Raw genomic sequence first — 15,069 nt, 5'->3', positions numbered from 1 at the left:
TGGCTGTCAGGCATCGATGTTATAAATAAAGAATTAAACCCACCCATCAGAGATTTGCTGGCATATGTTCCCATGTGAATTATGTATTTTATATCTGCTTAACACTAGAAGTATTCAGATTCATGGTGAAGATGGAGAAAACTGTTAAAAGTTATACACTTCCCAAGAAAAATGGTCAGACACCACTGAATGAACTTGGCCTACAATATGTCACAGGCTTCTGTTGTTGTATGATATAAGCAGATGTCCAACTCACCCCGTGTCCTGTACTTCAGGGAGAATGGAGACAGGAATCGAAACAAGAGAACACAGGAGTCCACTCCAGCACATCTATGTGAAGAAACGCACACACACGATTTTTTTTTACCACTCTGCCATTAATACTAGATATTTACGTAGAGTAGCTCAGTGAGTTCTGCCCCCTGAGGAGTCTGCACTGGTTTGAGATCGAGAGATTTAATTTCCTCTCCACCCCCTTTTCCGGTTTGTCTATAGAGTTCACTCCTGGCCCATGCTCACCCAGTTATATCCCATTTACAAGAAACAGAGTGAAGTCTGTCAGGTGTTTTGATGTAGATCCTGACCTCAACTCAGAAGTATATGACGGGGCCCTAAATTACATATTAACAAAACTTCAAAGAGTGGGTAAATAAAGGAATTCTCACACTGGGAGACTTGTATGAGGCGCCGAGGCGGGCTCTCTTCAAAACCCATTCCACACATCTCATGGTATGGTTTAACCCATTTAGACCTGAGGACGATTCTAAAAACGCCTTCTAAGGTTTTCTGAAAAACTTCAAATATTTATTCAAAAATAAAAAAATAATTATGTTGCTATATACTGTACATAGCAACAACAACCCCAAAAGGGGTTCCCGTCTTGAAAGGTATAGTTACAAATAGGGGTTCCCGCCCTAAATGGGTTAAATCTTTAGAAAAAGCACCCCTGTTCAATCAATGTACATATTAAGTATTCCCGTCCCCCCCCAATAATGTCCACAAAGGACTTTGCTCTATCTTTGTCCTCGTTTACAGTAGCATTCCAGGACCTATTAATCATGCCAATATGCCACATCAAGCCCTCATTAACTCATTGGCCGCCATTAACGCATTAATGCGATCTAATAAATAGTGCGCTTGGCCGCCAATAACGCATAAATGCGTTCTATTGAAAAAAAAAAAAGAAAAAAAAAAATTTTTTTTTTTTTTTTTTTTTTTTTTATTTGACCCTAAGACCTAGGAGATATGATTGTTTGAAGATCTAGACTCCTATCCACTTCCTTGTTAACTTAAAACTTAAAAATTCTGTATCTCGGCTCCTGAGTACTTTTTGTTTTTCAATTAAAAATCTCTGGCAGCCAACAGCTAAAAATCTGAAATAACTCTGGCAGCTGGTGAGTTAACATGGCAATATGACACACCCCTAGAATCAACATGGCAAAAACCTGAAAGAATAAAACAAAAAAAAAGAATCAAGAAAGGTAATTTAAAAGTACCTCAAAGTTTGTACTTAGTTACTTTCCACCACTGCACACATATATCCCCTTACTGACATAGTAGTACGTATGAATACCATCATACCTGATAGGTGTCAAAGATCCCTGTAGCGCTGGCATTGGAATAATCTGTGGCATGGCTACGTCCTGAAAACACATGAAGTGACACAGTGACTCCAGAGAAACCCTTGCAGGAGCTCATTTCACAGGCGTTAGCTAGTAGAGAAACATTTCTGTGGAACAGGACTGGGAATACAAAGGAACACTCAGTCCAGGGCTTATAATTCTGATGAAACGCAATTGGGGTGGTTGTATTTTGTCTCCCTGCTCTTCTATTGAGACATTTTTATTGTGTCAAAGGTCATGTCTTTGGCCCTCCAACCTCAACCGCTCGTCTCTCTCAAGCACTTGGCCCCCTTAAGGCAAATTCAAACAGCCCAATAAAAAACTTAGGTGTCTTCTTTGACCCAGCCCTTAATTTTAATAAACAGGTTAGTAGTGTTGTCAAGGGCAGTTTTTACCAGCTCAGAACCATAGCCAAACTAAAACCCATTTTAACACACACCGACCTAGTCACAATAACCCATGCCTTCATCACCTCTCGTTTGGACTACTGTAATTCCCTATATCTGGGGTTACCCCAGTCCACCATCTCCCGGCTACAATTGGTTCAAAATTCAGCTGCTAGACTCATCACTGGAACGAAGAAAAGAGAACATATCACCCCTGCGCTGGCTCAACTGCACTGGTTACCAGTAAAATATAGAATTGATTTTAAAGCACTGCTCTTTGTTTTTAAAGCTCTCAATGGCCTAGCCCCTCCATACATCTCTGATCTGCTACATAAACCTCCTGCCACTAGGTTACTCAGATCATCCACCCAGAAACTCCTTTCAGTTCCCTCAACAAACCTCATTACCAAAGGTGACCGGGCTTTCTCCGTGGCTGCACCTATACTCTGGAATAATCTCCCGTTTCACATTAAGATAAGTCCCACCATTGAGATTTTTAAATCAAAACTGAAGACCCACTTTTTTACTCTTGCTTTTAACGTAGATTGAGGTTCTCTGTCTGTTGTTTCTTTGTCCCTGCCGTGTTTTTATTTGTTTTGTTTTGTTCTGTTTTTGTTATGGTCTCTACTGCACTTTGTCTCTTTATGCCTTTTACTCTGCTTTGTAAATAGACTAAGGTCTATCTGTTCTTTGTTTGGAAAGCACTTTGGGTCAGCTGATGTTGTTTTTAAACGTGCTATACAAATAAACTTGACTTGACTTGACCTAAACACAGGATCTGACACGAATTTTGACCTGATGGTCAATATCAAATTTATCCCTCGAGCAAGCAGGCCGGCTCTATTAGCTCAATGGTAAAAATGTCGGCACTTGGGCAGGAAAAAGGGTTCAATTCTGCTTTCATTGTTGTAATTGTCACAAATAATTGTATAATTTGTGTTTGGATCTTAGGCTTAGTAAACAAAAATAGCACAGGGCAGATATGGCAAATGACTTAAATATACAAAGAAATGACTGACATAACTTTATACTTTTTAAGGAATGGGATGGATGCATACAGTAACAGTGCTTCTGCTGGCATGGAGAATAATGTTAGTTACAGTAGTAGGGATGGATGAGCCAACCTAACACTGGTGGCTGTTCAGAAAGGCATGAAACAAGTTGTGGCTGGTAGCCAATACATATTTCTATATATCTGTAAATGTTGACAAACCAGCCTGGCAGCACAATACACATTCCTCCATCTGGAACTGGGAGAAAGTAGACAACGAGTCATTCTAGCATGATTTCTTTTTTTTTTACTTACATTTTTATCCCGCGATTTTGTAACCTTTTTTTCACCCGGTGCCAATTTTCGAAGTGATCCTGGGCGCTACACTCCCCCCACCAGCCTAGGGAGCCCAGGGCCGAGCTCATGCCTCCCTTCAGTGCATGAGAGCCAACTGACCTTCTTGTCACCTAACAGGGGGGAGTTTCCCTGGTTGGACGTAGCGCGTGGAAGGAACACGTTTATTCCAACCAGTTCCCTTCCCCGGCTGTCATGGGGGAGGTGATATAGCGACCAGGATTACTACATGTTTTTGTGAGGGTATTAACTAATCTAGCATGATTTCTATGCTAGTTCCAGTTTTTCGTTATTTATAGAGCAATTTTTCATTTTTGCAAATAAAGATAGAAGATTGTTACTCGTTTTCCCCAATTCCTTTTCTTCGGTCTATTGTACCTGGAATTATGAGGAACAACATATTATTCATCGCCTCTGTACAATTATCTGCCAGGGTGTGAGGGATGGCATAATACTAAATTCCATAGAGAGTACACACCAGATTACCGCGACCACACCTACTTGGCTTGGTTATGACCACTGAACACCATCAACTGCAATACGTTTACAGTTCTGTCTCTGATCATCTATATGGGCTCATCGTGTTGACAACTGTTTCTTAAGTACAGCTACTACAGCACTGTGCAAAACATTGAACTGATATTTATGAAAATAAATCGACTATTCAGCCAAGAATCCTATAGTCGATTTGATTATTATTATACTTTATTATCATTTTACTGGCTGGTGTCAGCCCTACCAGACATTGTATTGATACCCACGGCCATTCACATTGTATGTGAAATATTTTTCAAAAGGAAAAACGGGGCCAACATCCACAAGGGGAGATAGTTTTCATATAGGTGTAATGAACTAATAACACAACAACAACATACAGTACCTTTGGTGAGCTTGTAGAGGAGCCAGGTGTCTATTGTGCCAAAGCAACAGTTGCCTTCAGCCACAGCTTGACTTAGCTGAGTGGAGAGAAAAACAACAGATAGAGTATGACTATGAGATGTTATGTCTGAATTTCCAAATGTAGTTACTGTACACATTTTGTACATTTTTCAGTCTGAGAGCTTCCCGCCTGGTGACATTGCAGGTCAACAGGACTTTTTGGGATTCAGTTATTATATTTGAATGTCGATGCAGTTTCACTATAATAAAATCTACATTTGAAGGCCAGTCCACACCAATGCAACTAGTCGCAACTCCTTGCAACAAAACTGTTTTAAGGTCAGTCCACACCAATGGAGATAATGGTTGCAAGTAGTTGCTAATTCTGTGAAAATTGCAAAATGTGCTTTCAAATACTCTGTTGGAGAAAAAGACAACAGATTCATGGTAGCCGATATGTCCTAAGTAGGCCAAACGTTAGAGTTGGAACGGAGTTTCTAGCTAAAAGTATGAATTTCCCCATTGAAATGAATGGGATTTTTTAGCAGTAAAAAGTGAAATATCTCTAAAAGTATTTTTTTTTCCAAAAATTCAAATGGTAGCCAATATGTCCTAAGTAAGCTGAATGTTATAGAGTTGGAACTGAGTTTCTAGCTAAAAGTATGAATTTCCCCACTGAAATGAGTCCATTTTTAGCAGTAAAAAGTGAAATATCTCTAAAAGTACAAATTATTTCAAAAATTCAAATGGTAGCCGACATGTCCTGAGTAGGCCGAACATTGAAGAGTTGGAACGGAGTTTGTAGCTAAAAGTATGAAGGACTAGTTAGGGTCCAAAAAACGGTGGGAATTATTAGCAATAACATTAGTGTGATCGCGATCCCACAATAACACTCCACAACTAGAAGGTACTGTTCCTGAAGAAACAGTGTGGGATCGCTAAGAATGTTGATGGTATTGAGTATTGATAGTGTTAGTAGAGTTAAAGGTTTGAAAGGTTTAAAGGTTTTAAAGGTTTTAAAGGTTTTAAAGGTTTTAAAGGTTCTAAAGTTTTGAAAGGTTCTAAAGGTTTGAAAGGTTTAAGAGGTTTGAAAGGTTTGAAAGGTTTAAGAGGTTCTAAAGGTTCTAAAGGTTCTAAAGCTTTGAATGGTTCTAAAGGTTTGAAAGGTTTAAGAGGTTCTAAAGGTTTGAAAGGTTTGAAAGGTTCTAAAGGTTTGAAAGGTTTGAAAGGTTTGAAAGGTTTGAAAGGTTTGAAAGGTTCTAAAGGTTCTAAAGGTTTGAAAGGTTTGAAAGGTTTGAAAGGTTTGAAAGGTTTGAAAGGTTTGAAAGGTTTAAGAGGTTCTAAAGGTTTAAGAGGTTCTAAAGGTTTGAAAGGTTCTAAAGGGTATTTACTTTAAATTATTTTTAGTCACTTTATTTACTTTAAAGTATTTTTTACAAATTTTTACAACTTTTAAGTATTTTTACTATTTTTTTCAACTTTTAAGTATTTTTACTCATGTTGAGTACTTTTAAGTATTTTTACTCAGTATAAGTACTCTTAAGTATTTTTAATCAAGGTACTTACTTTAAAGTATTTTTAGTCACTTTATTTACTTTAAAGTAGCTTTTACAAATTTTTTCAACTTTTAAGTATTTTTACTCTTGTTATCAACTTTTAAGTATTTTTACTATTTAAAAAGTGAAATATCTCTAAAAGTACAAATTATTTCAAAAAATTCTAATGGTAGCCAATATGTCCTAAGTAGGCTGAACGTTATAGAGTTGGAACGGAGTTTCTATCTAAAAGTATGAATTTCTCCATTGAAATGAATGGGAGTTTTTTAGAAGTAAAAAGTGAAATATCTCTAAAAGTACAAATTATTTCAAAAATTCAAATGGTAGCCGACATGTCCTGAGTAGGCCGAACGTTGAAGAGTTGGAACGGAGTTTGTAGCTAAAAGTATGAAGGACTAGTTAGCCGTCAAAAAACGGTGTTGACAATAACAGTAGTGTGATCGCTTTAGCGATCCCACAATCATAATCCACGGAAACCCTCCATCCACAGACTGGTTCCTTCTCCAACCTAAAAGTTAGCTCACCTCTGATCAAAATTAGGTGCCTTCGCATTTAACTATTGTGGCATTCAATTAAAATCCTGGCATGCCCTTCATTAATCACTCATCATGTAGACCTGACCTACATATGTTTTTTGTCTCTCAAGTTTCCTTGTTCCAGTGCTCCATTGGCATTTTATCCTTGACGTTTCCATGAGAAGCATTCAACATGTAATTATAATGTTCAGCAATAGACCCTATGACACATTAGCAGTCCATTAGTAAACATTTAGGGCTAGGCCAATGTGTTTTTGGTTAAATTATTATTTTGAAATATTAAGGAAAATGTCCATCACAAACTGCCATGGTAATGACCCCTGGTCCACACCAATGTAACTAGTCGCAACTGCCATTGGGGATAAAGGTTACAAGTAGTTGCATGTTGCAACGAGTTGTGACTAGTTGCATTGGTGTGGACTAGCCTTTAGATGCATCTCTCTACTCCTATCTGTATCCAACCTACAGTGTTTCATACTGTGGTGCTGCTACTACAGTATGACAACTGAATTTCCCTCATGGGATCAATAAAGGTCTCTGTCTGTCTGTCTGTCTGTCTATCTATCCACAGTGACATATGACATATCTGCTGAGGCTACAAGTAGAATGCTATATATTAACTACTACTCTGGGTTGGAGGTCACAAACAAACTGGAGTTACAATGTCAGTGTGTGCACAGTCGCGCACGCTCGCACACACCTGTTTGTAATGTGTAAGAGCCCATTTGAGTCGGAAAGTCACGTGTTGGGTGGAGAAGACTACAAGGCTAGCGGCCAAGAAACGCTTCTGCCTGGACATGAAGTAGAGCGCCTTCATCACGCCATGGATTACCTACGATCGTGACACAGACAAGACAAAAGCCAGATTGAATGAATTGACATCATGACCAGCATTCAACTTGCACTTTTTCCAATGAAATATTAACGTTTTTGATTAAAAGCAAACTCCTCTTACAATAAGGCAAAAACATTTCTAGTTGGGCAACGCTACACAGTCAAATTCTCTGTGTTAATTTATCCACACCCACCCTCACACTCCCCTCTACCCGCCTGAGGGACACCCCAGCTCCGCTACAGCCCTCCATTGACTTTCAACATTTCAGTGTAAGGTGGAGTGGCACTGCTCCTTCCTGTTATGATGCCGGGATATGGGGTAGGAAGGGTGAGACAATGGCAAATGCAGATGAAAGTTTGATATCGTACTCAAGACTCAATTAACTCTGTTAAAATGTATTATTTCCCCATGATCGTCTCTGCCAGAACAGGGGGCCTGGCCAAAAGTACTTGTCCCATCTAGCTTAATTTCTACTTGCCCTGCCTAGGGGGTACCGTGGCTGGCATGCCAGCCCACATGTTCCTATTCTGGGCATGTCAAAATAGGTGAAAAATGTAACAAAAATAGGCAAACATTTGGCGAATATGGGGTGCCGATGGCCTAGTGCTTAAGGCGCGTACCACATAGGCTCTGATGTAGCCTGACAGTTGCTGCGTGTCACTTGCCAACTGTCTCCCCTGTACTATCGAAATAAGGTAGAAAAGCCCCCCCCAAAGATTTTTTTTTTTTTTTTTTTTAATTGGCAAGTACAACAGATCTACTGTACAAGCTCACAGCACATCATGTTACGAAGCATTGTGAGTACATTAGATCAGATAAGATATTTTCACTATGTGACGTACAACAACATATAGACGATTTAAGTGAAAAATCATTCCAAGCGCACACACACCCACACTTACTTTCATGGTGCACGAGCTATTCCAGGATCTCACCAGGTCTGAGGCCCTCAGGTCCTGCCAGCTGATGAAGTTATGAAAAGGCACCCCTGTGGTCCTAGCAGATGAAAATGTGAAAGAAAACAGTGTTTTGGTTCTTTTACACCTGGATAAACTCCAGTGTGTGGCGGCTATCAAACAAACTTATTTAGTCACCGAGAGGCTAAGTCGGGGAAACGTTTACCTGCCAGATGTGCTTGCTTGTCAAGAAATCACTGTTCCAGCATACTGCGCTTTGTTTATTTTATTAAAGTTAAAGACAGTTAATTTAACCGGCATCTGAACATAAAGTGAATCATAGCATTGCGTTGAGTTTGCGTATAGCGGTCAGCAAAGTTGGACTTCCCCCGTTCACCCCCTCTCCATTTCATTCATAAAACCCACAGGTGAGCAGCTGATTTTACTACTACTGACTAACTGACGTAGCACCAAACACCACGTGACCCCTTTGTGAATGGCGTGACCAATGATTCAATTAAAAATCATAACAAGCCATTAAGCTGCCTATACCCGTCACCAACATCCAGTGTCTTATTTTTAGCCATAATCATACCATGTCATCTGCAGCAACGGTGTTTGGTGGCCTAAGTTGAGGTGGGTTGTGGTGACATACCTGCCAAAATTAGGCTGTAAAAAAAGAGGGAGATTTTCTGTGGTATCGACAAATGGCCTACTCTCAAGGACCCTGTGCCAATATAAACCCTACACTAGAGGCCAAAATATTCTAATACTAGAATGTGAAACTAAAATGAATTTTAAGAGTATGAGTGTGTGTGACACTGTGTGTGTGTGCAGGGGCGGACGCACTGTAGGCTCAGTAAGGCCCGTGCCTTACCTCGAATACACTGTGCCTTCCCTTCGCCAGACAGCGTTTGTGTATTTACAATGAATATCGCTCCCTATACTTAAGGCCGACAAACAGCTTAATACACATCCATTCTCTCTCTACGTCCTGCGTGTCTGGAGGATGTTGAGTCTTTTGAGCCAATATGTATTCTCAGAATCCCATTTCACACTCTAGTGTGACATGTGTCTGTCTGTGTCTCTCATTCACAGAACCGGTTTTCTACGTCATGACATAAACACACAATATAAACACCACACACACAATGTCCCGGCCTCGTTCTCTTGATTCATTTTTGATTCTTGAGACAGCAGAGAGACAGCAATGGCACCGGCGTAAAAAGAAAAAAGTTTGTCCGTTGTGGCCTACCACGTATCTGCCTGGCCTTACTCATAGAGAGATCCTGCGTCCGCCACTGTGTGTGTGTGTGTGTGTGTGTGTGTGTGTCTAGCGGTTACAATATCATGGTTGTATTAGGGTTTTGAAATGGGAACTGAAATTTAGAAGTGTATTTCCTGGGAACTGATTCACTCATATTCACATGTCAAGCAGGGTTGTTTGGAAATTACCAATCGGGGGTACAGTTCAGCTCAGAAATTACAATAGCATTTCTGTTATTGAATTTCTCAGAGTTTAACTGACTTGGACAGGTGGAAAACTATAGCTGAACTATTGCAGAGTGACCCATTATTTTACCTGGGTTACACCTTCTGATAAACATTCTGCTTGTGTGGTATCTGAAACCACAGACTTCACTATATTTGGTAAAGGTTCTACTGCACGTTTAGTTGCCAACAACGCCATATTGTAGTTAGTTTGATGTTCCAGAGGTGTGTATGAATGGTTGAAGAATGGATTGAGGCATCAATCCAGTCAGTGAGGTTACTTGCTTCCGATTTATTTCATAGTACAAACAGAGTACCTATGGACCCTGAGGTCCCTCAGCCATTTCCACAGCCTCATGGCTTGGAGTGGCACACACACTTAGTTACATTTCAGCCCATCTATATAGCAGTGGCCAGTCTGGCCACATTTAGAAAAAGAGGAGGTACATGTGTGGGTGTGTCAGCCTTAAAAGGTGAGACCCCACCTAGACAAACAATAGATCACACTTTGAGTCCCTGATTCGATTTGCAACTGTATGGCCAGGATGGGGGGATGGAGACACAGGCCTAGACCTTCTGCCTCCCACTTAAATACTTAAAAAATGTTAATGAAGTCCATGATCATAACACCAGAGGCAGCTCCACTGATCATGTTCAACCCAGATTTGGCTCAACTAAGGGTATGAACTCGTTCTCATGCTATTCATCAAAAATGTGGAATGCCCTACCAAAAGGAGTAAAGGAGTGTAAAACCCTACTCACTTTCAAAACTGCCCTAAAGATACACCTTCAGGAGGCTGCAATTCGAAAATGGCCCCTGTCTAAGTCTTAACCTACCCCTCCCCTACCCCCCCCCCCCTCCTTCATTTTCCTCTTTTGTATATATATATACATCTTTTTTTTTCTCTCGTCATACCAGTAACCTGAAAGCTGATTGTATGACATTCTGTATAGTAGTGTGTATATCTGCCTGCCTCTTACATTTCATCATGATTTGTGTGCATGGGGTTCTCATCTTAAACAAGCGTAATGCTTAATGAGGGTTTCCAGTTTAGTAGACCTTGTATTGTGAATTTGTACTTCCATGTACTGTTATGTACTGTCATGTACTATTCTCATGTCTTTCTAAATAAACTACATCAATCAATCAATCAGGTAAATGCTAATTGTACCCCCCACCCAGGTTAGGGCCAACAGTCACCTCTCTGTCTGAATCAACTCTCCTGTCTGTACTTGTGAAGTGAACATATGGCTTAGATTTGTATGTTAGGTTATGAAATATACAACACTTGAATGTTGTCAGACATGAAACAATGAACAGGAATCCCGCTAAAATTTCAGTAGCGTGAGAGTGTCAGAAATACAGCTGAGTGACAGCGTGCTCAATCATTGATATACGCTTGAGGCTGTTTGAAAAGGCTAGAATAAAACTATTTGTCAGTGATGTCACTGTCATGCGGAAGTGTTTCAGACTCAACATAGGCCTCATAGACAGCATCGAAGACCATAAGAACTGCTCTGGGTGAATTGATATTATAATACATTGAATGGTAGCCACATCTACTAACTGTATATATATTTACACAATCAATTGTGCATTTCCCCCCAAAGACAAGAATTATTCTAAGCTTGATTATTTATTTGACATCCCTAAATGGGAGCACAGCAGGAGAAAGGGTCAGCTGTCATATCAGCCCTAGGGTTGCTACGACTTTAGCTTGCACTAATTGGCCAGGTGCCGTATGAAAATGTCCCAGCCGACGAGCGAAAAATCAAATAAGCACGTTGATACAAGCCGATACCCACTAAGTGCTAGATTGGACGGGCTGGACGGAGGGGTAGTGCACCAACAACAAGGCATTAAGGCTCATGAGGTGTCACCAAGTCACTGAGTAGCTGACAGCCTTGTGTGTCAACGAGCGGGTTATGGCAATATTGGACTGTCAAATACTGATTTATCATTTACGATTGTATGGTTGCCATCATTTCTTTATTCCATTCTATCTGTAATCATTTAGAAGGTGATGGTTCCTTTTGTTAAAGGGATCATTAACACCTTGCCGTTGAATCAACCCTTGCTCAAGCTATATGAAAGGCCATGTCACACCTATTGTTTCTTTGTCATGGGACCCCTGGGCCTGGCTTGGAAGAGGGAGGTGCAAAGACACTTAGAAAATATATGAGGAGGAACCTCTTTTAGGAGAGCTTGGAAGTGACACGACGGTGAGAGCAGCACACTGAGTTAGATCAGTGGTTCTCAACCCAGCGGGGTCCCGACATGATTTTGGGGGGGTCCCCAGGTGATAGTAAAGTGACAATTTAAGGATAATTTAATGCCATTTTAATACCTCAAACAAATTAAAGAAAAAAGACCATTACTGCATCAAAAGTAATCAACAAACTAGAGTATATTATAAAAACTGGTCAAACATTGGTCAAATATTACTTAAGAAAGAGGCTTTTTTTTTTAAAGAGCCGATCTACAAGCTCTCAAGGCGTCGCAAGATCAGCTTTTTTCCACAATGTTTATGTGCGGAACCGAGTCAAACTAAATGTAATGCCTCAACTCCTACAATTCCAAGTGCTGTCAGCGTGGGGGGTCCCCAGTTCAAATATGATTATTTATTTTGAGGGGTGACGGCCTGAGTAGAGTTGGGTGCAGGCCCTCGTGGGCTTTGGGGACAGGACATTCGAATGGAAACATGCTTGTTTTTGCGGTTGGATTCAACAAATAAACATATTCCTTATCAGCTTCACCTATACTGGATATATCTTTTTTTCATAACAAGCACGCCACCAATCTGGCATGCAGCAGGCAAAGGACTTTCTTTATTAAGGCCACTCCACACCAATGCAACTCCTTGCAACATACAACCATTATCCCCAATGGCAGTTGCAAGGAGTTGCATTGGTGTGGACTGGCCTTAAAACTGTTTTGTTGCAAGGAGTTTGACGAGTTCTTGGACTAGTTGCATTGGTGCGGTCTGGCCTTTAGGCATAGGCCTGAAAAGGGTAGCCTGGTAAACCCTCCCTCCGGAAATCTCATTTCTATTTGATTCCAGAAATGAGATTTCCGGAGGGAGGGTTTACCAGGCTATGAAAAGGGTCCTGGTCCTAATTAAGAAAGAAAAAGACATAGTTACCTATCCCAGGTTGTGAAGGTGCCTCTTTGAGTGGATATACCGATGGCTTTCATCTGATACATCTGTAGACCTGCATCTGTATCACATAAACGCACACAGCTGTGTGAGAAGATAGCTGTTATTATTAACAGCACAGAATTTTAGAGGCACACAAACAGTACATGTTCCTACTGTACCGAGCACAGCACCCTTCACCACAGTGATGAAGCCTTTCCACAGATCCTCAGGGTCCATCTCCACAAAGCCTGGCTCTGGATACAGCAGAACCACCTCCAAAAACACATGCAGTAAAACATGAGCTCTTGTGTGGACGTGTGTAGGTGTGTGTGTAGGTGTGTGTGTGTGTGTGTGTGTGTGTGTGTGTGTGTGTGTGTGTGTGTGTGTGTGTGTGTGTGTGTGGGGAGGGGGCATAGATAGAGATTATGTACAATACCTTTGTGGCGCATGACCCTCGCATCTTTGCCTCCTTGTCATAAACATGGCATCTGATGGAGGATGTCCCCACATCCACTGACAAAATGAAACTTTCTTTTTTGAACCCATTCCTCTCAGTGGGAACCTGACGAATCATTGCAGCAATAACCAGTCCAGACCTCCTCTGTCGCAATTCTTAGTAGTGTGCTTCCAACGGCAGGGACAGGCCGTCCATGATTTGTCACTTGTCTGTCGCTCTTGTTGACAGTCTTATAACGTCCCGACCTGATCCCCAGGGTTAACCAACGGACCCGACAACAGTGTCTCCACAAATAAATACCCTCTTTGGCCTTCGGACTTTAAACACATGGAGATTCAGCTGCTTCAGCTTCAGAGTCAGATCGATCGATCATCAACGTGTTCCCAGGCTTAAAGTTTTACCATCAAAAAATAAAATCTACGATGAGAAAAGCACAAAAGTATTTAGTCAGAAATGCTCATTACAACAGTCAACAATAATAATCATAAACTGCTCAAAGTTTTTGAGTGAGTGCCTCCCTCCAGTCGGAGCAGCAGTTGGATCAAGACTATCATAGATTTTATATCTACGATAGATACGAAAGTAAAAGTCAGACTCGATAAAATACATCTATGATAATCTTGATCCAAGGCTAGGGGAGCAGCTATGTTAATTAGCCCCTTTCGGGACCCTGTTGTGTTTACCTTTTTTATATTTCCTTTTTATATTTGGGAAGGCGCCTTCCCAAATATAAAAAAGGTAAACAGGGTCCCGAAAGGGGCTATATGTTAATGTGCTGGTATGGATGCAAGTTAACTTACGCAGAAAGAAACGTTGGTCGAGTTGGAAACTTTTATGCTGCAACGCAGCTGCGACATCACTATAATGTAAATTATGATTTACTCACAAATCTAAGCGCCACGGGTCACTGGTCATCGTTGTTCGCTGTCCTAACTGTGACGAGGTGAGCTTTAACTCTGTAGCTGATATTGTAAACCCAAGATTCTGTTTTGTTGTGGTGGGCGTAGCTAACGCTTCCCCCTTTGTCCCCTTTAGGCTTCCGTACCGTAGTAGTAGTTAAGACGTATACTTCGTAGTACAATGGTGTCGCTTGCCACTGCCAGCAGTGGTGGATTTTTGTATTTTCTTTATTTTTTTACTTAAACGTAAAAGTAGCAATACTGCAATGTAGAAATACTCTGTTACAAGTGAGCCCGGAATTCAAAATCTACTTGAGTCAAAGTACAGAGGTACAAAAGTAAAAGTACTCATTATGTAGAACCATTTCACAATGGTTTTTCAAATGTATAAAAAATCTTTTGAAAATAGGCAATCTACAAGCTCACAAAAATTGTACTTAAGCACAGTACTTGAGTCTTGAGTAAAGTAAATGTACTTTCCACCGCTGTCTACAAGATAAGTTAACAGTGCGTCGCCATCGCCGAGATTCAAGAAATGTTATACAATCAGTTTTCCCTTTTTACTATCTATTGAGCTTGTGTTAAACATAAACATGAATTATTGTAATGTATTTATTTTCAACGCACACACTCTGCCAACTCTTCAGTAGCAGCATAGAGCGTCGCAGTTCCCGCCCACTTCCTGTTTTTTTTGGTGCCGGAAGAAAAAACTCAATGAATTTTCCATTGACATTTCCAAAAATATTTATATCTATTAATTTAAGCCTCGAATCAAGCCATCATGAGATGACATGAATCATGACCATAAAACGTTTTTTTCTGTGATTTTTTTAAATTTTATATTTAATTATATGATATACTATATTTAATAAATACCCTTTGTTTTGCCGTTTTCAAAAAAAAAAATCACAGAATCAAACGTTTTATGGTCATGATTCATGTCATGTCATGATGGTTTGATTCGAGGCTTAAATTAATAGATATAAATATTTTTGGAAATGTCAATGGAAAAATGCATTGAGTTTTT

At 40.3% G+C, this 15,069-nt stretch overlaps 1 protein-coding gene across 3 annotated transcripts in view; it reads right to left on the bottom strand.

Moving 5' to 3' along the window:
* gk5 (glycerol kinase 5) overlaps positions 1-14,154 on the bottom strand; it is a 28,699-nt gene extending 14,545 nt beyond the window's left edge. The window contains exons 1-9 of one of the 3 annotated variants that reach the window (XM_080440831.1): positions 14,030-14,154; positions 13,123-13,560; positions 12,866-12,959; positions 12,690-12,765; positions 8,062-8,155; positions 7,025-7,156; positions 4,234-4,309; positions 1,582-1,643; positions 257-330 (exon numbers count right to left, since the gene is read on the bottom strand). In XM_080440831.1, coding sequence (XP_080296957.1) covers positions 257-330; positions 1,582-1,643; positions 4,234-4,309; positions 7,025-7,156; positions 8,062-8,155; positions 12,690-12,765; positions 12,866-12,959; positions 13,123-13,260 — 746 coding nt within the window. In that variant the 5' untranslated portion in view covers positions 13,261-13,560; positions 14,030-14,154. Of the gene's footprint in view, positions 1-256; positions 331-1,581; positions 1,644-4,233; positions 4,310-7,024; positions 7,157-8,061; positions 8,156-12,689; positions 12,766-12,865; positions 12,960-13,122; positions 13,561-13,943 lie in introns of all 3 variants that reach the window. The other 2 variants (XM_080440832.1, XM_080440833.1) reach the window with 2 other exon arrangements.
* Positions 14,155-15,069: the final 915 nt, after the last annotated feature.

The sequence above is a fragment of the Gymnoscopelus braueri genome (assembly GCF_963280865.1).
Source record: "Gymnoscopelus braueri genome assembly, chromosome: 10".
NCBI lineage: Eukaryota > Metazoa > Chordata > Actinopteri > Myctophiformes > Myctophidae > Gymnoscopelus > Gymnoscopelus braueri.
Note: the sequence above shows the minus strand (reverse complement) of the source record. Positions and strands in the feature narration are given on the sequence as shown.